Below are 24,257 nucleotides of genomic sequence, written 5' to 3'. Positions count from 1 at the left end.
TCATGACATTGTGCATGACATAAAGATGAACAGAAGCTCCTCCCAAAAAGCGGCAGCAACAACAAAAACTTTGTCATGTTAGTTTTTGACATTTATGATAAGTCCCGTTCTGAATGTTGGCTGATGTTGATGCCAGAGATTACAATGATGATGTTGCTGCTGTGGATGATGATGATGATGGAGACATCGTTGGTTATGATGATGTTGCTGATGTTGACAGTGATGTGAAAGCTGATGTTTTTTTGTGGCGCTGACAACTCCATCATCATCAGCAAAGACAATGTCCTTGTCAGTTTTGCATAAAAAGCCAGTGAGTTAATTCACATATGATGACAGGGATTCTTTAGATAAGTATGGGAACGCCATTAATGTTGAGCTTAATTTTAATGAAAATTGCAGGGCCGACTATGTTGTACCCTACAACACTACAATATGTTAGAAGCCCCCTTATATCCAAATCCATATTGGACGATTTCGCTTTTGTAATTAGGATTTTGACTAGGGACATTTGCCCAATATTTATGCACTCCGTCGGGCTGTTAGTTGTTGTTGTCCATTTTACAGCTAAATAAATTCCAATGGTCATACAAAATGCTAGAATTCTTCCCTGTCCTTAACTCTCTTCACAGACGTGTCGATTGACTTCAATTGTGTGATCGGAAAAACATTTCTGTTTTTGGTTAACTTGAACCCCTAAATATTTTGCAATCATCTCCAAAAGCAAGAAGCCCCTCTGTATCTCCAAATTAAGACTCATGTATATGATTTGCTTGTCTACGATATTTGGCTATATACGTCAACGAGATTAGAAAAAAAAAGCCAGAAGATCGGCTTTTGTGTATTTCGGATATCGCCTGTAAGTAAAGCTGGTATTTTTTTAACACAAAATTGGTGGTCCATTCTACCCGCTGTCCTAAACTCTAACTTTATGCGAGATTTTGTGTCCTTTGGTTTCTATTTGTGACTATTATAACGGCTTCAAAATCAGGAAAATTTGTAGTTGTTGGTCCATTTTAACCCCTAATATATTACGGACATTTTTGAAAACAATAGGCTTAGCCCTTCTGAGCCTAACCCCACCCTTGTGAAAATTTTCGTGAGGATCGGACGATATTTGCAATACTTATATAATTTCCCCAACCTGTGTTGTAAGGTGGAAAAAATTACAAAATATTATAAATCAAATTGAAAAAATCACATGCGATAAAAAATATGAAAAAATAAAAAAAAAATTCACAAAATACTACAAAATCTATATTAACATCATTATTGGCATATTTTTCTACGATTTTTTTAGATTTTATACATTTATGTCAAGAGGACATTCTCAATTGACAAAATTTGTCAAAATCGGTCCAGCCATTCTTGAGATATAAGCATTCTAAGTAACATCCCCTTCAATTGTATATACACATTGTATATATTTCGCTATATATAACCGATATATTTACTATCGGCATCTACGTAACGGTCAGAATTGACCTGTTCGTCTATTTGTGATTTCGCCGGGATTAAAAATATTCGCGGTTTAATGGAAAATTTGACTTTTATTTAACACAAATGCTGTGGCCTATTTCATCCACTAAATATTACCCGATGACCATCAAAATTGGAAGGCTTCTGCCCAGCCCTAAGCTTTAGAACGTGTTAACTTCCGCTTTGATTGGTCTATAATTGCGACCTGTAGAGCAACTGCAAAATCAAGAATTTTTTCAGTTTTTGGTCCATTTTAACCCCTAAATATTAAGCAATCATCTCCAAAAGAAATAGGGTTCTATTCTGATCCTATCCCCACCTCCTTTCTAAATTTCGTGTAGATCGGGCCATAATTGCGACCTGTAGAGTGATTACAAATTAACATGGACATTGAGACAGACGGACGGACGGACAGACGGACATACATAGCTAAATCGACTCAGCTCGGCGAGATAGGAAGATCCATATATACTTTCCTATGTGGGAAACCAATATTTGGAGGTGTTACATAATGTTTGGCCCAATCAAACTTATAATACCCCCAACACATAGTGTTGTAGGGTATAACAAGTTAAAAAACAGTTAGTTCGGTCGGGCCGAGTTTTGAATACCCTCCACCATTTGGAACGAATTTGGAAATTTTTAAAAAATAAAATCCGTTAAAAGTTCTGTTAAAATTTTAAAATTGTTGTTACATAGAATTGTTTGTCATAAGCCATTACTATACTCAAATTCGAAAGTGAAATAAACGGTGAATAATGTAGCTAAAATCAGCAAAATACAGTATATAGGGAGGTACCGTTATATCGAAGCTATACGAAGACTGGACCTGCATAGACAACTTTCTGTCACAGGCTGTAGCATCCATTACGATCTTTAAATACGACATATCAAACAATTTCGGTGAGTATTGTACCTAAAATCGTCAAAATACCGAATATAGAGATACAGATATATGGGGCCTATACGAAATAATCGTATCGTATCTAATTCGACTTAGAATTTTACGCTGATCAAGAATATATATACTTTGTTGGGTCTGACATGAGTATTTCGAGGAGTTACACACGGAATGACAAAGTTAATATACTCTCCATAGTATGGTGGAGGGTATAAAATTATGGCGTTTGACTTTGTTGCTGTTTTTTTTAACTCACCCTGTATGTATTTCATGAGGTCTCTGTCGAGTATTTTGGAATGGTCACTAACGAGGGAAGGGAGAAGGTGAACTATTTTGTGGTGGATAGTTAAAAATTTAGATTGATTATCAAATTTTCTATAAAAAACGAAATACTAATCGTTACTCATCTCCACAAGTTATTTAAAAACAAGTAAAAAAGTATCGATCGGTTTTGCCGACAGATGTATACCCTTAGCCAATGTTCGATTATTTTAAAATATTTCGACTTCTGTTATGAATTTTCAAACTCTTGACCCTCTATGGAGTGGGTTTTGAAAGAATGGGTCAATATTGTCAATTTCATATCGGACCTAAATAAAGAAAATCGAACATTTATATCCAATTTATGGGAAATCTTAAATTCCATATTCATCTCAGGATTCTGGTTGAGAGAAATATATTTAGATATTGCAAGGATGTTGATTTCGCTTTTTATGAGCTTCGTGGATATTCAAAATTTTGAGCGTTTGTGAGGAAGGTACCAGAAGGAGCGGACCGATATTGTCAATTTTCGCACCAGACCTAGGATTTGCAAAGTTGGAGCAAAATCGGATTAGCGTTTCTCTTTCTGTGCAAAAAATATGTATTTTTTGAAAATTTCGACCCTTTGTGAGGGAGGTACCAGTGGACCGATTTATTCCATCTGAACACCATACCTGGGGTTGATATAAATATTGGGATGCGTGAAATTTGAAGACAATCGGACTCTTACATCACATTTTATGAGAGTTGTAATTGTTCAAAATTTTGACCATTTGTGGGGGAGGTACTTGATGGAGTTGACCGATATTGTCCATTTTCACAACTGACAAATATTAGGATTTGCAAAATTGGAGCAAAATCGGAATATCCTTTCACTTTCTGTGCCAATTTTTATACCCTCCACCATAGTATGGAGGGTATATTAAGTTTGTCATTCCGTTTGTAACATCTCGAACTATACATTTTAGACCCCACAAAGTATATATATTCTTGCTCAGTATAAAATTCTATGTCGATTTATCAATGTCCGTCCGTCCGTCCGTCTGTCCGTCTATCCGTCTGTGGAAATTACTCTAGCTTCCGAACGAAATGAAGTAGGTTGATAAAATTTTACTCAAATGTGTACTATGTCCGCAGGACTTTTGGTATTGAAAATGGGCCATGTAGGTCCACGTCTTCGTATAGCCCCCATATAACGGTACCTCCCGATATGCGGTATTTTTATGATTCTAGCCACATTTTTTACTGGAATTGTTTCAAAATTAATATTTAAAGTTCATAATAGATGCTATGGCTTAAGACAGAAAATGGGCCATGTAGGTCCACGTCTTCGTATAGCCCCCATGTAACGGTACCGGTATACCGATATTCGGTATTTTGATCATTTTAGCGACATTATTTACCGGAATTGTTTCAGTTTTAGTATTTGAATTTCGTAATGAATACTACATACTAAGACAAAAAATGAGCCATGTAGGTCCACGTCTTCGTATAGCCCCCATATAACGGTACCTCCCAATATTCGGTATTTTGAAGATTTTAGCGGCATTATTTACCGGAATTGTTTCACATTTTGCATTTGAAGTTCATAATGGATGCTACAGCCTATCACAGAAAATTGTCTGTGCAGGTCCACATCGTCGTATAGACTCTAATATACGGCTACATTAGGTATTTTCAAGATTTTAACAGATTTTTAAGGGATTTTTTTTTTTTTTTTTTAAATTGTTAAATTTGTACCAAATGGTGGAAGGTATTCAAAGTTCGGCCAGCCCGAACTTACAGCTTTTTTATTCGTTTTTTTTTTTTGGAAATTTTGATCTTTTGTGTGGGAGGTACCATAAGGAGTGCACCGAAATATTCCCTCTTCACACCAGACCTTACCCAACATACCAAATTGACTTGAGAATAATATTTTAATAAGCTTTCAAAAATAAGCCTTAAGCTTGAGAAAATCTTGAGAATGTATTGAGAAATGCTTGTTTAACAATTATAGAATAATCGAAAGAGAACCCTTATTCATAAGCTTATTCTTGTAATTGCAGAATAAGCTTACGAAAGTAATATTATATCAAGCTTATTTTTCAATGGTATAAAATATTTATTTTTTAATTATTTTACACATTTCATTCATTGATCGCCATCCCAGCTGTCGCTGCCTCCTGTTGCATTGATACCTAGATGATTTCTTTCCCCTTATTTGAGCTTCCGCATCTCCTCCACTAATTCTTCACTTCTCTTGAATTCTTGCAACTTTTTGACGCCTCTATTCTGAAATGAGATTGAAATAATATACACTACAGATTCCCAGATTTATTATTCATCATTACCTTAGAGTTTCGTCCAGAAATGGGTCTTAAATTCGCGTGATTTTGATTTTAACCAAAGAAAATATTTTTTTTGTCGACAATTTTCACAAAAAAAATCAAAACAAATTTGTCAACAAAAGACAGATTTGAGAAAAGTTTGTGCAAAAAAGGTTTTCACTAGCATTGTTGAGGAATTCTTACGATAAACTATTTTCATAATATTATTCTCAAGCTGTATTGTATTTTTGGTATGTTGGGTAGGTTAATAAAACTATTGGGATGTGTTTCCTCACATACATTGTTTGTTATTTTAACAATTGATAATTGCATACAATTGGTAATAGATATGATTTAATTATAAGAACTCTTTCAACTAAATGCAAATAATGACTTTTTGCGAAATGCCATAATATTATTATTAATTGAATTTTGTTATGAATTATTAAAATATAATAGAATTCTTTAAGGTAATTACAATTCATTTAAAACAATAATAACTAATAATAAATATCGTTGAAAGGCCCAAGGGTTTGTTTGGCAACACAACCCGACACAAAAATCCACACAATGTCATTAACTAAAATGGCAAGACATTCAAATGTCAGAGCTGCTATAATATTCCAATTCATAATCAATTAATTTGGATCATTAAACACACAATTCCCTATACAAAAAACACACACACACACTTAGTTACAAACATACAACATTTGGGAGATAAGTAATTGATAATACTTAAGATGCCATCATCGTACAAACCTACCTACTCTTAAGTTATTACGGTTATGTGGACGGCACAACAAATGCTTATGTTTCACTTGCAAGGCATCGTTTCTGCATTCCCTCATTCATTCATTCACTCGGTAACATGGGAACCATGCAGCAAATTTGCCATTACCCTGGAGTCACTAAATGATTTGGCATTATTATCTGGCGATGGTGTTCAGGGAGTGAGAGGACATATCCTCTACATGTGGATATGGAGGATATGTTGTTCTACCATTTATCTTATCATTATCCTGTTGTTGATGTACTATGAGGAGGATCTGCAGAGGTGGAATTTGTGAGCCCATCCAAGGAACAAATCGTTTTTCTCCTCCCCAAACTCCTTTTTACAAAAGACATACACACATACACACACCCATTTCAACACATACATAATGCATTCGACAAATGTAATAAATTTCAACACTCCAAACTCTTCCACATACACACACACACACATTTCGAGATGCCATTCTCTTGGCAGAGAAGAACAATCAGGTACCTGCAAGAACAAAATGCTCTCCTGCAAATGATGATTGTAATCATAAATAACTTAAAAGTCATTTTCCAATGCAATTACTTTCGTTGCCATTGTCTATTCTATTTCCATTGATGACGGCTGGCAAACAGTTCAAAAATTGCAGGCGGTGTCTTTAATGGTTTGTAATGACGCTGCAATGTGATGTTATGCAGCCGGGATGTGTTTTTGGGAGGAGGAGAACATGCGGTGGTACTGCTGTCTTCATCAATGCCATCTTAAGTTTACATCAACAATATGTGTAATCATACCATATATGTATGAACCCTAATATGGGAGTATGTATGGTGAGGTACTCATATGAGATAGTTAACATAAAAATCTCGTGTGAAATATTTGAGTTATTCAATTGCAAAAATTTCATTAAGATATTGTTTACCGTTCTGCAGCTATTGATGCTAGCTATCTTCATCTTGTTTGAAAATTCCATATTTTCTGGGCAAGGTAACTTCTTCTCATTTTTATATCTTCTCATAATATGCAAAATTAATATACCCTCCATAGTCCACCACACTATATATTAATTTTGTCATTCCGTTTGTAACTCCCCGAAATACTCACGTCAGACCCAACAAACTATATATATTCTTGATCAGCGTTAAATTCTAAGTCGATTTAGCGATGTCCGCCTGTCTGTGTGTCTGTCTGTCTGTCCGTCTGTCTGTAGAAGGCTAAAATTTTGCACACATATTTATTTTGCCAGTAGGCAGGTTAAGTTCGTAAATGGGCCATATAAGTCCATGTTTTCATATAGCACCGGAATTCACCGGAATTGATTCAAATTTGGCATTTGAAGTTCGAAATGAATACTACAGCCTGAGACATAAAATTATCTGTACAGGTCCACGTCTTCGTATAGCCCCCATATAACGGTACCCCCCGATATTCGGTATTTTGATGATTTTGGCGACATTACTCACCGTAATAGTTTCGAATTACGTATTTAGAGTTCGTAGTGGCAACTATAGTCTGTGACAGAAAATTGTCTATACAGGTCGAGGTCTTCGTATAGGCCCCATATATCAGTACCTCCCTATATTCGCTATTTTGACGATTTTAGGTACAATACTCACCGAAATTGTTTGATATGTCGTATTTAAAGTTGGTAATGGAAGCTATAGCCTGTGACAGAAAACTGTCTGCGCAGGTCCAGGTCTTCGTATAGCTCCGATATAACGCTACCTCCCTATGTACGGTGTTTTAATGATACCTCCATATATTCGGTATTTTGATGATTTTGGCGACATTACTCACCGTAATAGTTTCGAATTACGTATTTAGAGTTCGTAGTGGCAACTATAGTCTGTGACAGAAAATTGTCTATACAGGTCGAGGTCTTCGTATAGGCCCCATATATCAGTACCTCCCTATATTCGCTATTTTGACGATTTTAGGTACAATACTCACCGAAATTGTTTGATATGTCGTATTTAAAGTTGGTAATGGAAGCTATAGCCTGTGACAGAAAATTGTCTGCGCAGGTCCAGGTCTTCGTATAGCTCCGATATAACGCTACCTCCCCATATACGGTGTTTTAATGATTTTAGCTAAATTTTTCACCGTTTATTTCAAGTTTCGAATTTGGATATGGTAATGGCTTGTGACAAACAATGCCTATCAAGTGCATGTCGCACATACCCTAATATAACAGCTATATTCGATATTTTTAAGATGTTAGCAGAATTTTTGGCGAATGTTATATTTTTAGAAAATTTCCAACTTCGTTCTAAATGGTGGAGAATATTTAAAGTTCGGCCGGGCCGAACTTAATGCTTTTTTACTTGTGTTTTTTCATGATGGAATTCATGCTTGATAGTGTGATTTCTTTATATTTGGCTGAAAAACCACAAGTGGCTATAGTTAGAACACTCCAGCATTTAAATGTGAACATATTTTTTGTGTCTTGTACCATCGCTCGTTATCGTGACACTGGTAGCGTAGCCCGACGTCAAGGAAGAGGGCGGAAAAAAAACAGCAACATCAGCAGAAATGGTTCGAAAGAAGTAAAGAAGCGACTTGATCGAAACCCGCGTCGCAGTGGCCGAAAAATGGCTCATGAGCTGAACATATCGCAATACTCCATTCGGCAAATATTGAAAAATGAGCTCGGGGTAAGGTCAATGAAATTCCAAAAGTGCAAGAACTTACACCGCAACAGAAAGAAAATAGACTCAAAAGAGCTAAAGAGTTGCTTCGCTTGGCCGAAGGTGGCGAACTGTCAAATTTGGTTTTCTCCAATGAAAAAACATCCGTTGTTCAGCACTTTGTAAACAAACAAAATGATCGTGTTAACTTGCCAAAGAGGTCAGATGAAAATGTGCACCTTCGGTTGGTCACCAGAACTCAAGCGTCGGCCATGGTGATGGTATGGGCCGCCATAACAGCTGATGGTTGCTCTCCGCTCATGTTAATCGACCGTGGCATCAGAATAATACCCGAATATTATTGCGAAAATATTCTGGAGGGTGTATTAAAGCCTTGGGCACTCAAACATTTTACCCACAAAATGAGGTTGCTCGCTTCTTTTGCAGCGCATAATGGCCACCAAAATCTCTCAAATGGCCACCAAAATCTCCGGATTCCAATCCGTTGGACTATTGTGTCTGGAGTATTTTGGAAAGCAAGGTTGGCACTAAAAAATACCAAAGTGTCGATCATCTCAAGCAAGCGCTTTGCCGGGAATGGACCAAAATACCGCAGTACAACAGCGTGTGACGTTCCATTGACCGTTGGAAGGCCATAATTCGTTCCAAATCCAATCTAAACTTGTTCCTAAATTTAATGCTGTTTCCGACATTTTTTGATTTATTCAATAAAATTAAAAAAAAAAAAAAATTTAAAAATTATGGCGTTTGATTTTGGTGAGTTTTTTTTATCTCACCCTGTATACCTGTGGCCGAGGTTGTTGTTATGTGTGGTACGAAAATGGAAAATATCGGGTTAAACTTATTCACACATCTCCCTCAAAAAGGGTGATCTTTGGCATAGTTTCACTTGCGAATGTCTATGTTTGCCAAATTAAAGCAATGATGTATAGGTTTACTACTTACAAAAATATCCTGCATCCCGTATGACATGATGGGGGTATCTGTGTTGAATGCCGGTTGACTGAAATCGGAGTCGAGCAATTTAGCTAGGGGCGTAGTCGGGAAAAAACTCGCATACAAATACGTTTACTTTTTTAGTTTTTTCTCGGTCGGTAGAACTTATGTATGGGAGATGTATCTAAATCTGGCCAGTTGTCACCTATGACAATAAGATTCATTCCGAGGCCAGGATTTGAAACAATTCAGTATAATTACATTTTACTTTTAAGTTTTTTTTTTTTTTTTTTTTTTTTTGTTTTGGAGTCCGAGTCTCTAAAAATTGGTTTGTGGTCGGAGTCTTGTTGAAAAGTTGTTTGTTGTTATGCGCAGAGAGAAAATTGCTTTGGTAATTCATAGATCTCCTATTGTTATTCATATAAATGTGTCATTTAAGCCTTGACCAAGTGAAGAAATAATATAAACGAATCCTAGGGATTCCCTGCCTCACCCCCTGGTAAACATTACCATCGTTCTCCACTAATAACCAAACGTTGTTTTTACAAAAACAACAATAATTGAATTAAGCCTGACCATTTTCCAACAACAAATTAAATGAAAAACAAGTAAAAAAACATTAAGTTCGGCCGGGCCAAACTTTTAATACCCTCCACCTTAGGGTAAAGGAAACATTAGAAGAATGTGGCAAAAACCATTAAAATGCCGAATATCGGGAGGTACCGTTATATGGGGGCTCTACCAAATCGTGGACCAACACATGCAAGGTTCCGTCAACGGAGCTAGAACCCATTATGACCTACAAATACCAATTTTCAGACAAATACGTGAAAAAAGGGGCAAAAGTCATCAAATTACCGAATATCGGGAGGTACCGTTATATGGGGGCTATACCAAAACGTGGACCTATAATTACAATGACTCGCCACACGAACTGGGACCCATTATGATCTACAACTACCAAATTTTCAGTGAAATTCGTGAAAAAATCAGTCAAAAATCATCAAAATACCGAATATTGGGAGCTACCGTTATATGGGGACTATACCAAAACGTGGACCTATACATACAATGTTTCGCCACACGAACTAGGACCCATTATGACTCACAAATACCAATTTTTACACAAATCAGTGAAAAAATGTTGCAAAACCCATCAAAATACCGAATATCGGGAGGTACCGTTATATGGGGGCTATACCAAATCATGGACCCATACATGCAATGTTTCGCCACCGGAGCTGGAACTCATTATGACCAACAAATACCAATTTTTAGACAAATCCGTTAAAAACTGTGGCAAAAATAATCAAAATATCGAATATCGGGAGGTACCGTTATATGAGGGCTATACCAAAACGTGGACCTATACATGCTATGTTTTGCCACACATACAGGGACCCGTTATGACCTACAAATATCAATTTTCAGACAAATCCGTTAAATAATGTGGCATAAATCATCAAAATACCGAATATCGGGAGGTACCGTTATATGGGGGCTATACCAGAACGTGGACCGATATATCTCATTTTCAATACCAACCATCCTAGACACAATACCAATTGCTCTGCTAAATTTTGGCGCTCTACGTCAAATAATGTGGGCTGTATCGTGATTTCAACAGACAGACAGACGGACAGACAGACAGACAGACAGACAGACAGACGGACAGACAGACAGACAGACGGACATCGTTAAATCGACTTAGAATTTTATGCTGATTATGAATATATATACTTTATGGGGTCTACGACGAATATTTAAGGATGTTACAAACGGAATGACAAAGTTAATATACCCTCCTTTCCAAGGTGGAGGGTATAAAAAGTAAGCAAAGGCTATAATCGTGCGGGGCTGACCCTGTGATACCCTACAACACTACAAAATGTTCGAAGTCCATTTATATCCAAATCCATTTTATAAGATTTCGTTTTTGAAATAATGCCAAAGAGCCCTGCCCAGAGGTTACCCTTAGGAGAATTTGGCCAATATTTACGCATTCCGTAGTGTTGGGAAGTATTCCAAACAATTGCACAGGAAAGCTGTGGTCCATTTTACAGCTAAATATAATCCAATGGTCATCTAAAATGCTAGACTTCTTCTTCTTCTTCTCTGTCCTCAACTCTCTTTCGATGCCAAATTCCGTCTCGATTAGTAGTAAATTGTGGCCTATAGAACGACTACAAAATTAGAAAAATTTAAAATTTTTTAGCCATTTAAACCTCTTAATGCACATCCTAAGAACAATAGGCTTCAATTCCGACCCGTGAGGATCGGCCGATAATGACGACATACATATAATACCTTCAAAACGTAGTGTTGGGAGTGTAAAAATTTAGAAAATTTAAAATTCAAAATTGTAAGTCAAATTGAAAAAATCGCATGCGATAAAAAATATGACAAAGATGGAAAAAATGAAACAAAAGATATAGATTTTTTTTGGTATATTATCCCGCAACTTTCTTAAATTTTATCTTTTTCTGGCAAGAGACCATTCCAAATTGATGGGAATTGTGAAAATCGGCCCAGCGGTTCTTGATTTACAAGCAGAATAAATAAGATCAATTCTTTTACATATGTATTGTACCTATTTTGCTATATATCCGATTTATTGGCTATTAGCATCACTGCAATGGTCAGAAGTGATCTTTTAATGTATTTGAGATTTGGCTGGGACTAAAAATATTCGCGGTTTAGTGGAAATTTTCCTATTTTCTAACATAAAAGTTAGGGTCTATTTTACCCGCTAATTATTGTCCGATGGCCGCTCAAATTGGTAGGTTTCTGGCCAGTCTCACGCTCTAACTCGTATAAATTTTCGTGTCGATTGGTTCATAATTGTGGCCTATAGAGCAACTGCAAAATCAGGAAAATTTTCTGTTTTTGGTCCATTTTAACCCCTAAATATCGTGCGATCATCTCCAAAAACAATAGAGTTCAATTCTGACTCTAACCCCACCTCCATTTTCAATTTCATGAGAATCGGTTCATAATTGCGACCTGTAGCTTGATTACAAATTAACATGGACAGACGGACGGACGGACATACATAGCTAGATCGACTCAGCTCAGCGAGCTAGGAATACCCATATATACTTTCTCATGTGGGAAGCCAATATTTCGAGGTGTTACATAATTTTTGGCCCAATATAACTTATAATACCCCCAACACATAGTGTTGTTGGGTATAAAAATAAATTAAATAATACTTTCATGGCCTTTCCGTCTCTACAATAATCCTTTTCTTGCACCAATTTCCAATTGCACGAATAATATCAAGATCGGTTGAAATCGTTCATATGTTGCTACACTTATCATATATTATATGAAGATTGTTACATATCTTACACACACACATCGGTGATAAATAATTGCACATTTATTACATATTTTTGTGAGTGAATACGCACACATGCACCTCATGAATGGCATTCTATATAAATGGATTTTAATTGAAAAAATTACTTTAGATTTTTCTCCACAAGACAATATTCCACATGGCCATCGAAAGTATTGAATATGCTAGTCATTTATTATGTGAATATGTGACATGAAAAGAAAGCTGGAACAGGTGAAAGCCCTGTGGGATAAACGAGGTTTTCTTATATTTTATGCTAGCATTTGCACATAAACCATAATAAATTTGCTGTAATTCTAAGGCAGTGCACGTTATTTCTTATGAAGAGAATGGTAGTTTTTTGAAGTTTTCTGAGTATGCCATGCTACAAAAATGCTCATATGTTATTTGTAGAGGGGGAACAAACAGTTCATATTAATGGAAATAAAGTGACAAAAAATTATGAGACCCATATAGAATATATAAGATTCCTCTTGCAGAGAATACTTTTCAAAAGTCCTTGAAGGAGGCATTTTATTTAAAAATTGCCTTGAAAAGGTTTTATAAATAGTTAGACGTTATGAGGCCTCCTGTCTATAGAAATCTTTCCTTGAGAATATAGTATGTTCAAAAGACCTTAGAGAGGTCTTCAGGGCAGCTTTCGATAAAATATCTTTGAAAAGTCGTCTATTCCTTAAAGACTCTTAATTGTTCTTTTTTATTTACAAGGACATTCTGCTTCTTTTATAGAAGACCTTAAAGAGTTGTTCTATGCTCAGAATACCTTAAAACGTCTTGTGCATATATAGAAGCCCTTCAGGAGTTCCTTCAGAATAACTTTAAAATATTTGTCTGTCTGTCTTCTATACCTTAAAGAGTTATTCTGTGCTCAGAATACCTTAAAAAGTTTTGGGCATATATATAAGACCTTCAGCAGTTCCTTTAGAATACCTTTAAAATATTTTCTACGTATAGAAGACACTCAAGAGGTATTTTGCTTTTAAAGACCCTCAGGAGGATTTCTACATATAAAAGATCCCCAGGAGGGGGTTTCTACGTATGGAAAACCCTGAGAATGCCCACCGAATTTAGGAGACGCTGAGGGAGTCTTCTGGCAATAGAAAACCCTCAGGTGGTATGGAAGACCCTACCCATATTCTACCAATAGAAAATCCTCAGGAGATCTTCTTGTTACAGAAGACCCCAGGCGATCCTCTACATATGATATACCCTAAGGAAGTCTCCAACGAAACTTGCAAGCTGTCGACCTCATATAGAATACTGTCATCTACACACAGGGGATCTTTAGAGACTCTTAATATATTTTTATATCTTGCCGTCTTTATACCCTACACCGCATAGAGGTAAGGGTATTATGTCTTTGTGCAGTTACTTTTGTGGATATTCATAGAATCACTTTCTGGGTCGATTTATGCATGTCAGTCCGTCCGTCCATGTATTCTTGTGAACAAAATGCAGATCGCGCCAAATGGCCAATATAAGTCCTAACGACCTGAATTTTGGTACATAAAATTTTGGTAATATGCACTCCAGAAGAATAATATCATCAGATACTGCTCGAAAATACCTCTGTCAAATTTTATAGAAATCGGTTCAGACTAAGGTATAGTTCCCATATATATCTTTATCCGATATCAGGTGCACCAAATGGCTAATATCAGCCCAAATGGGCTGAAATTTGGCAATTACAACCAAATTCATCCTAGAAACTAGCGCTTCAAATTTGTAAATCGGTTCAGATATGGCTATAGCTCCCATATATATGATTTATTCGATTTGGGGTTTAAAGACCCTCACACGCGTAATATGCATTCCACAACAATGACCTTTGGTACCAGACATCAGATACAGCTCTGAAATAATACGAGAACGACCAAGATTCAAGATTCAAGCTCAGACATATCCGATTTCATGTTTGTGCAAATAATGGGTAATATCAGCCTACATGGGTGAATTTCGGGACGTGCGTTTCCATTTTGTGCAACTCGGTTCCGATATATATATATATATTTTAATTCTTCTCCAAGCGAAATCATGCACTTGATAGCCATGTTAATAAAAAACCAGTAAAGAAAGTCTTAAAGTCGAGCGGGGCCGAATTTATGATACCCTACACCACTTTGCTAATTTAGTAGAGCTCCGCATATCTACAAAAAGTTTTTATGGGAGAATTCAGTCATACACGCTATGATTATAATTATAATTTAAAGTTCAAAGGACTAAATATGCCGAAGCATTTGTATCTTTTAAATTCGGACTTGTATTGCCCATTTGGTGCACAATTTATTTGAAATCGGATAATAATATATATGAGAGCTAAATCCAAATCGGAACCAATCTCAATAAAATTTGGCAAAGATATTTCTGAGCTGTATTTGAAATATTTCCCTGAATATCGTTGTTACGGAGTGCATGTTACGGCTGTGGGTAACAAATATAACAAATCGGATGAACAGTATATATGGGAGCTATAGCTATATCTGAACCGATCTGCACCAAATTTGACACTAGCTTCTAGACTAAATTCGGTCGTATGTGCCAAATTTCATCCCATTTGGGCAAATATTAGACGTTTGGTGCACAATCAAAGGTAAATCGGACGAACTTATATATGGGAGCTATATCGAAATCTGAACCGATCTCGATAAAATTTAGCAAATGTATTTCTGAGCTGTATTTGATATATTTCCACAAATATTGCATATTACGGCTGCGGAGGACAAAAATAATAAATCGGATGAACAATATATATGGGAGCTATAGTTATATCTGAACCGATTTCGATCAAATTTGGCGTACTTATTTTCAGGTCCAATCTGATCGTACGTGCAAAATTCCATACTATTCGGACTGATATTACACGTTTGGTGCGCAACAAAAAGCAAATCGGACGAAGATATATATGGGAGCTATATCTAAATTTTGACCGATTATCTTCAATTTCAATTGGGTTCGTCCTTGGACCAAACTAGTGACTTATGCAAAATTTAATCTGGATAGGGCAATAAATACGAACTGTACTTTGTTTACAAAAATACATGGACAGACGGACGGACGGACATGCATAAATCAACTCAGAAGGTGCATCTATGCAGATCATCAAAAGGAACTATGGGTCTATCTCGTTTCCTTTTGCCTGTTACAAACAAATGCACAAAGACATAATACCCTGACCACCTTGTGGTGTAGGGTATAATAAAATTTAGTGAAAATCGATCCAGAACTGGATATGCCTCCTACATATTAGTTCCCTCTGGAACCAAACTAATCTACTTAAAATAAAAACTTTTGTTACGGGAGTTCTTTTAAATATGCATAGTGGTGTAGGGTGTCATATAGTGACATTTCCTTACTGTTTTTTTATAGATATTTAAAAAGCCAATTGCGTGTACCCAATTTTACTTACCGAGCCTTCCTTTTTCGATTCCAAAGCATAATTTACTTTTGTAAACATGTAAACGTCAAGCGGCATTTTAAGCGTTTCAATTCCACAGCCTCATTGTGCGAAAGTTTCCCTGGCACAAAACTTTATCTTTGCCATGCTATGCAGCGGGCAAATATGTAAGCGTGTGCGTAGCTTTAGCAAAGTGTTGATATTATAATTGCTTTACAAATTGCTACTTTTCATTTTTCTTACTTTCTTTTGTATCAGCTTCTTCTTCTTTTGGTTGCTTGCCTGTGTCTTCTTTGTGCTTTGCTCTTTGAAGGGAATATGAATGCTACATGGTAAAGTTTTTCGGGGTAACATATTGCCAAAATTGTAGGCTTACCATAAACTAATTGGCCTGCAGCTGCTTCTGCTTCTTCTTTATCGTCTTTTGCTCTTTCCTTTTTGTTGTTGTTGATGGTGGTGCGTTCAATTGTTGTTAATGTAACAATTGTGTTGCAAAATTTGGCTGCAGATTTTAATAAACGGAAAAGTTTTTCGCCTCCCTCCCACAATAAACGCATAAGAGATTTTCTGAAAATTTCCTACGATGACGATTGTTGTGGTTACAAATGTTTTGAACAAAATCGTTTGTTGTAATCAATTTTGAATTGCTGTCGATGGAAAATAAATTTAGAGTTTTTTTTCAAAATTGACAAATAGGGATATGAATATATTTATGAAAGGGTAAGGGTGATGGGTGATTTTTGGATGTGGGATACGCTGGATTTCTGCCTCTGTTTCAAAGGAAAATAAAAAATACAAAATCTTTCGGGAAATTCGCACAAGAAAAAAAAAAACAGAAGAACAAACTACTAAAGGAAGTAAATAATACAAAATATTCTACCAATAGTATATACCACGTATATTTAAGTACCTATATTAATTGCATAGTACTGTGTGAAAGTGCCAAATAGTAGTCGATCATAAAATTTGTATACCCTCCACCATACATAGTATGGAGGGTATATTAAGTTCGTCATTCCGTTTGTAACTCATCGAAATAATCATTTTAGACCCAACAAATTATATATATTCTTGATCAGCGTAAAATTCTAAGACGATTTAGATCTGTCTTGCTAAACGAATTAAGATAAAAAGCTAAAATTTTGCCCAGATCTCTCTTTTTTCTGCAGGCAGTTCAAGTTCGAAGATGAGCTATATCGGTCCACGATATCATATAGCCCCCATATAACGGTACCCCCGATATTCGGTATTTTGATGATTTTAGCCACATTTTTTAATGAAATTGTGTGTAAATCCACACAAGCTGTTCTTTAAAAGCACTTTTTCTCTTGGCAGAGAATTATCTACATAGGTCCACGATATCGTATAACCCCCATATAAAGGAAACTCCCGATATTCGGTATTTTGATGATTTTAGCCACATTTTCTAATAGAATAGTCTAGAAATCCACACGAGGAGTTCTTTGTGGGCACTTTACCTCCTGAAAGAGAATAGGTCCACGTCTTCGTATAGCCCCCATATAACGGTACCTCCGTATATTCGGTATTTTGGTGATTTTAGCGTCTTTATTCACCAAATTTTTTTCAAATTACGCATTTAGAGTTCGTAATGGAATCTCCAGTCTGTGAAAGAAAATTGTCTATGCAGGTCCAGGTATTCGTATAGGCCCCATATACCAGTACCACCCTATATTCGGTATTTTGGCGAGTTTAGGTACAATACTCACCGAAATTGTTTGAAATGTCGTATTTGAAGTTCGTAATGGATGCTACAGCCTGTGACAAAAAATTGTCTACTCAGGTTAAGGTCTTCGCACAGGTCCGATATAAAGGTACCTCCCTATATTCTGATTTTAGCTACATTATTCACCGTTTATTTCAAGTTCCGAATTTGAATTTGGTAATGACTCATGACAAATAATGCCTGTGTGGGTCCACGTCGTATAAGCACCAATATAACTAAAATATTCGGTATTTTTAAAATTTTACCAAAGTTTTTTCAGGATTTTATTTCCAAATTCGTTCCAAATGGTGAGAGGTATTCAAAGTTCGGCCCGGCCGAACTACTGCTTTTTAACTTGTTTTGATTAGATTTTGAATCGTATCCGTTAAGAATATTGAAAGCATCTTGTATAAAAAATGTTAGATTTTTTTCTTCGTATTTTGAAGGACCTCCAGATTTGAGATTTAGGAGTTCTCTGCAAGCACCAAGAAAACAAAACATTAACTAACAAAAAAAAAAAAAAAAAAAAAAAAAATGGATTTTTTAAAACAATATTTGTTGTTAAAGAGCGTCTTGGATTTTTAAGTATATTTCCAGAGATAAACCAGCGGATTGTTTTAAAGCCTATTTTTAAAGTATATTGCAGCACCTCTTAACGAAACATTATGTTTTTTACAACATTTCACTGGATTTTTTAAAAAATATTTTTTTTTTGAAAAAAAAAAAAAATAAAAAAAACAAGCAAGTAAGCAAAGGCTACAGTCGTGCGGGGAAGACCATGGGATACCCTACAACACTACCAACACTACAATATGTTAGAAGCCACCTTATGTCCAAATACATTTTGGAAGATTTCGTTTTTGAAATAATGTCAAAAATAATGTCCCTGTCCATAAATACCTTGAAAATTATACCCAGGAAAATTAGACCAACCAGTGGCTCAATTCTTGTTCTATGAAAATGTGAAATGAAAACTTTTATAAAGGAAAGAAACGTCAAATGAAAAATTTTATAAAGGAAATATTTTTCATTTCATATTTTCATAGAACAAGAATCCAGCCCCAGAACGGCCATTCGGCAACCAAGTTTGCCGTCAATTGACATATTGTAATCCAAAGAGAGTCATATAAACTACTAAGTTTATTGTCAAATTTTTGTCAACAGTAGTCTGCTTGCTCGATCTCATGTAGGCATTGATGCCAATTTCATTTGAAGCCAGTTTTATTGAAGCACTCCAAGTATGAGTATTATTACTTCAAAATTTTCTTGAAGGGCTTTTCAAATTTGCTAAATAACAAAAATTTTATTTCACAAAGCTATTCTGGAGAAAAATGTCACACTCCAAAGAGGAACGCATAAAAGTCACTTTCGACAAGAAGGAGTTGCAAAATCGAATTTGCAAATTTTCATTTCGTGAAGCGCGTCGTCATGCCGGCGATCTTTACAAAGCTCTGGTGCAGGAACTGCGTGAAGATGGCTGTTTGGTATCGGCAAAATATTTTGAATTTTTGGCAGCCAAAGAAACGGATTATTATCTCAACAATGTTATACGAGATCGTGTAATGGACAATGAAAGCTTGCTAATGTCTCTCTATGACAATTGTAAAATGGCCGAGAGGTCAGCTCTGCTGGAGCAATGTGAGGGGATGGCGGTAACTTTTAATTTGTTATATCAAATTGTGGCGCTAATGGATGAACCGAAATATGTCACAAAATTTAATTGGCTGCGGCGTGATATCTATGAGATTGTGGCGAAAATATCCGATAAGGTTGGCAATGGGAAGGCCAATGTTGAGCGGCCAATTGCAATGATTTATTTGAAATATGGCAATTTTTTGAGTGGGGAGAGTAAGTTTAAAAGTGAGGGTACATCAGCAGCTTGGTATCATGGCTAGGCATATTAATGTCAAATTATAGGGCGAAAGGACTGCAGGATTCGAGTGCGGCTCTTGCATCTCCTTATGATATGTCTTAAAATATGGCAAGCTACTTAGTTATCCACACTTTAAAGATTTTATTATATTCAGTAAACTTCTTTATAACCAATTTATTTTGTAAGATGAGAATATGAATCTCGCTTTGCATTACTACGACAAGGCAATGGCTTTGGCTCAAACCCACAAATGGATTACACAGTCCAATCAACCTGATGCTCATCCTGCATTAATGTGTGTGCACACCACCATCGTGGAGCAATATGTGGCTGCACTTTTGAAATTTGGCAAAGTAATTGCCGTTCGCGATTATTTGCAAGCCGTAGGCTTAGGTCAAAAGGCCCTATGCATCCTAACACAAGGTGAAGCAATTCAATTTCGATTTAGATTCTCTTAATGAATTTTAATTGCCTTTCGTAGTGGGTCGAAATGTGCGAAACTTACATCAGTTTGTAAACATTCATTTGCACATTGCTGAATTCTACATTGAGGGGGAGAAATATGAAATCGCTTTGGCTATCCTCAAAACTGTTTGTGATGATTTGTCCAAGATTGATAAAAGACATGCGGAAGAAATGACAATGCGTTTTGATCTCAATAAGGGAATTTGCCATACTAGGTTAGTGCCCCCTCCTCTCCCTCCGTGATGTATGAGAGATTTATTGCTTTTTATAGGCTCCACCATAATATGGAGGGTATATTAAATTTGTCATTCCGTTTTGTAACACCTCGAAACATACATTTTAGACCACACAAACTTGGTATATTCTTGATCAGCATAAAATTCTATGTCGACTTAGCGATGTCCGTCCGTTTGTCCGTCTATCCGTCTGTGGAAATCACTCTAGCTTCCGAACGAAGTGAAGAAGATTGATAAATTTTTACTCAAGTGAATATTTTTTCTGCAAGACTTTTGGTGTTGAAAATGGGTCCACCTCTTCGTAAAGCCCCCATATAACGGTACCTCCCGATATTCGGTACTTTGATGATTTTAGCGACATTATTCAACGTATTTGTTTTCGTAATGGATACTACAGCCTATGACAGAAAATTGCCTGTGCAGGTCCACGTCTTCGTACAGCCTTCATCTGACGGTACCTCCCGATATTCGGTATTTTGATGATTTTAGCGTCATTAATCACCGGAATTGTTTCAAATTTGGTATATGAAGTTCGTAATGTCCACGTCCTCGTATAGCCCTCATATGACGGTACCTCCCGATATTCGGTAATTTGATAATTTTAGCGTCATTATTCACCGGAATATTTTCAATTTGGCATTTGAAATTCGTAATGGATACTAGTGGATTTGATATTTGAAGTTCGTAATGGATACTACAGTCTATGACAGGAAATTGTCTTCGCAGGTCCACGTTTTGGTATATCCCTCATTTTAATGGTATCTCCCTATATTCGGAATTTTGATGATTTTAGCGACATTATTCACCGGAATTGTTTCAATTTTCGCATTTGAATATTGTAAAGGCTTATGACAAAAGTTGCATATGGTCCACTTCGTCGTATAGACCCTAATATAACGGCTACATTTGCTAATTTTAAGATTTTAACAGAATTGTTAACGGATTTTATTTTTTTGAAAATTGCCAAATTCGTTACAAATAGTGGAGGGTATTCAAAGTTCGGCCCGGCCAAACTTACAGCCTTTTTACATGTTTAAAGAAAGAAGAGGGATTAAAAATGTCAATTGAACCGGGCTCGTCTATATAAACTTGAGCTTTAACGTTGACCCAAAAAACCAGTCTAAAGATTTTAAATCGCACGATCTAGACGTTCGATTAACCGGTCCCATTTTCAGTTACGTTACGATTATCAGCATCTTTTTCTTGACTCATTTATAATTTTTGCCCTCACCTTGTAGTGACCTGTGATGATACCCACCACAAGTTTTAAGTCAGGTTTAGACAATGACAGTAGCGACTTTGTTTTCTTCTCCGAGAGTGTGGGCCAGATTCTTATGTTGCATTCCCTTTCAGTCCAGCGATTTTTGTTTAATTCTCTCGGAGTAGTGTTTATGATTACAGAGTTCTCAACTTCAATAGTAGACGATTCGGATTCTAGCCTAGCTAATTCGTCTGCAGTCTCGTTGCCTGGAATATTGTAATGACCAGGAACCCAACACAGCTTGATGGACAACCCAGCATTTTCCAAGGATCTCCTGCAGTCCAAAACAGACTTGATAGTAGTGGAGTTAATGTCTATCAGTGAAGCTTGAAAATCGACGTTTATAGTCACCGGACTGCTAACCTCGTTGTTCCTCGTTACCAATAGGTCTATGGCTTTTTTGATCGCGAAAGTTTCCGCCTGGAATACGCTACAGGCATTTATAAGCTTGTAGGATTCGCGAACATTAAGCATTAGTATTAAGTCAGGTGCGAAAATTGACAGTATCGGTCCACTCATTTTAGTACCTCCCCCACTAAGGGTGTAAATTGTTAATATCCGTGAAGTTCATAAAACGCGAAGTTAACATCCAATTCCATTCGACCTTGACAAATCTCAATGTTTTTATCAGCACAATTATTGTTATAAAGATGGTAGAGATCGGAAAATTCCTTCTAAAACCTCCCCCCCCCCAAAAAAAAAAAGGGTCAAATTTTTGAATAACCGAAACGATTATAAAATCCGAAATAAGCATCCGGTTCGCTTCATATTTCACACATCACAATACTTTCATTAACCCAAGGTAAAGATGGGATATATCGGTACTCTCCTTCTGGTACCTCCTCCACAAGGTGTCAAAATTTAATATCCATGAAGCACATAAAAAGCTAAATTAATAAATTAATTAAATATTCAGACTTGGTTCATCTCAATATTTCCATTAACACAAGACCTGTTATAAAGATGATAGTAATCGGACCATTTCTTCTTTTGCTATAATTAAAATGTCTCACTATAAAATACTGTGGATATAAAGTCCAGCCAGTCCAGTCTATCTTAAAATTTTACATTTTTTTTTTTGCTTTTTCAAAGCGCTGACCAATTACCTTATTTTAAGTCTCAAACAAACCAATGAAGCAATGCAAAGTTTAAAGGAAGCTCTCAAATTGGCACAGAAACTACAATTGCAATCAGCTGAGGCCCAGATCCATATGGAAATGGGAAAATTATATTTGCAACAGGGTGGCAGTCAACGTAATATGGCAAGGAATGCATTTCTCAAATCCAAGCAAATTTACAAAACTTTGGGGAACATGAAAAATTCCAGCAAAAATAAATACTTTCTGGCCCAATGCCTAAGTTCGGCAATATTTCCCCTGTTTATGGATCTCATGAAGTCAAGTGATAAATATTGTAATTTATTTCATTTGCGTCGTTGGAAATATCAATTGAAACCGTTTTGGCGTAATCAGCATCTGAGAAGTGACATGGATGATGAGTTGAAATGCCTGATGGAAGAATTTTCGAGGAAATCGACATTGAATTAAAAATAAATTTTAAATAATGCTTAAATTCAATTTTTTATTTAATAAACAAATTTTAATTTTAAAATCAATAATATTTTCAAATGAAGTGCAATCATTATGGTTTTTTTTCCCAGAATTGTTGAAATAGTTTTCCATTCGTTTGTGGGGCACAGGACAAATGCCATGACTCTCAGTCTGTGGTAGAAACAAGTTACTGCACTAACCACTTTTTCCATTTTCATGCTGTTCATGGTGAGACTGTGGCGTTTGTTTCGACTGCTGTTGCAAGGACTGCCACTGGTGTCTGTAGCTGGTGGATGGCCGCCACACTGATGGCTATGGTAAACCAGCATCATTTTCTTATCTAAACAGGCTAAACGATACTACTTTTGCCCGGTTGCATTTCATTACTTGTGTTTGCTATAGAGGGGGTGGTGTGATAAGTAAAGGATAGTGAGAACCCAGTAGGGAAAGGTCAAAAGTCGGGCGGAGCCGTCTATATGATACCCTACACCACCATGCGTATTTAGTGGAGTATATTGGGAATTGTGAAGTAAATCATACCAACTTTGAACCAAATCACTTGATGTATAGCGCATGATACGACCCCGATAAGGATTATATTAAATAAGTAAAAAAAGCTGTAAGTTCGGTTGGGCCGAACTTTTAAATCCCTCCACCATTTGGAACGAATTTGGCAATTTTCAAAAAAAGAAAAATTCTGTTAAAATCTTAAAAATATCGGACGAAGCCGTTACATTTGGGTATATACGACGACTTGGACCTGCAACTTTTTTATAAACTCATACAATATTCAAATGCGAAACTTGAAAAAAATCTGTTTATAATGTAGCTAAAATCATAAAATGCCAAATATAGGGAGGTACCATGGGGGCTATACCAAAACGTGGAACTGCACAGACAATTTTCTCGTTCATAGGCTGTAGTTTCCATTGCGGACTTCAAATACCAAATCTGAAGCAATTTCGATGGATAGTGTCGTTGAATTCATCGAGGTACCGTTATATGGGAGCTATACGATGACGTGGACCTGCACACACAATATTCTGTCTTAGACTGTAGCATCCATTTCGAACTTCAAATACCAAATATTAAAAAATTCCGGT

General features: G+C 36.2%; 2 protein-coding genes across 2 annotated transcripts; one reads left to right on the top strand and one right to left on the bottom strand.

Moving 5' to 3' along the window:
- Nucleotides 1–16,064: 16,064 nt before the first annotated feature.
- On the bottom strand, nucleotides 16,065–16,681 carry LOC109611737 (uncharacterized). The gene is made up of 3 exons (XM_020034911.2): nucleotides 16,423–16,681; nucleotides 16,290–16,351; nucleotides 16,065–16,229 (listed from the first exon to the last, which is right to left on the bottom strand). Exons 1-3 carry the CDS (start codon nucleotides 16,601–16,603, stop codon nucleotides 16,149–16,151), a joined length of 324 nt encoding a protein of 107 aa, XP_019890470.1. The 5' UTR covers nucleotides 16,604–16,681; the 3' UTR covers nucleotides 16,065–16,148.
- A 2,328-nt stretch (nucleotides 16,682–19,009) lies between these two features.
- Nucleotides 19,010–23,224, top strand: LOC101892373 (uncharacterized). Its single transcript, XM_011291999.3, has 4 exons — nucleotides 19,010–19,617; nucleotides 19,829–20,065; nucleotides 20,124–20,322; nucleotides 22,722–23,224. The coding sequence occupies exons 1-4, from the start codon at nucleotides 19,101–19,103 to the stop codon at nucleotides 23,149–23,151; spliced, it is 1,383 nt and encodes a 460-aa protein (XP_011290301.3). The 5' UTR covers nucleotides 19,010–19,100; the 3' UTR covers nucleotides 23,152–23,224.
- The last annotated feature ends 1,033 nt before the right edge of the window (nucleotides 23,225–24,257 follow it).

This window comes from Musca domestica, unplaced genomic scaffold, assembly GCF_030504385.1.
Source record: "Musca domestica strain aabys unplaced genomic scaffold, Musca_domestica.polishedcontigs.V.1.1 2, whole genome shotgun sequence".
Classification (NCBI taxonomy): domain Eukaryota; kingdom Metazoa; phylum Arthropoda; class Insecta; order Diptera; family Muscidae; genus Musca; species Musca domestica.
Note: the sequence above shows the minus strand (reverse complement) of the source record. Positions and strands in the feature narration are given on the sequence as shown.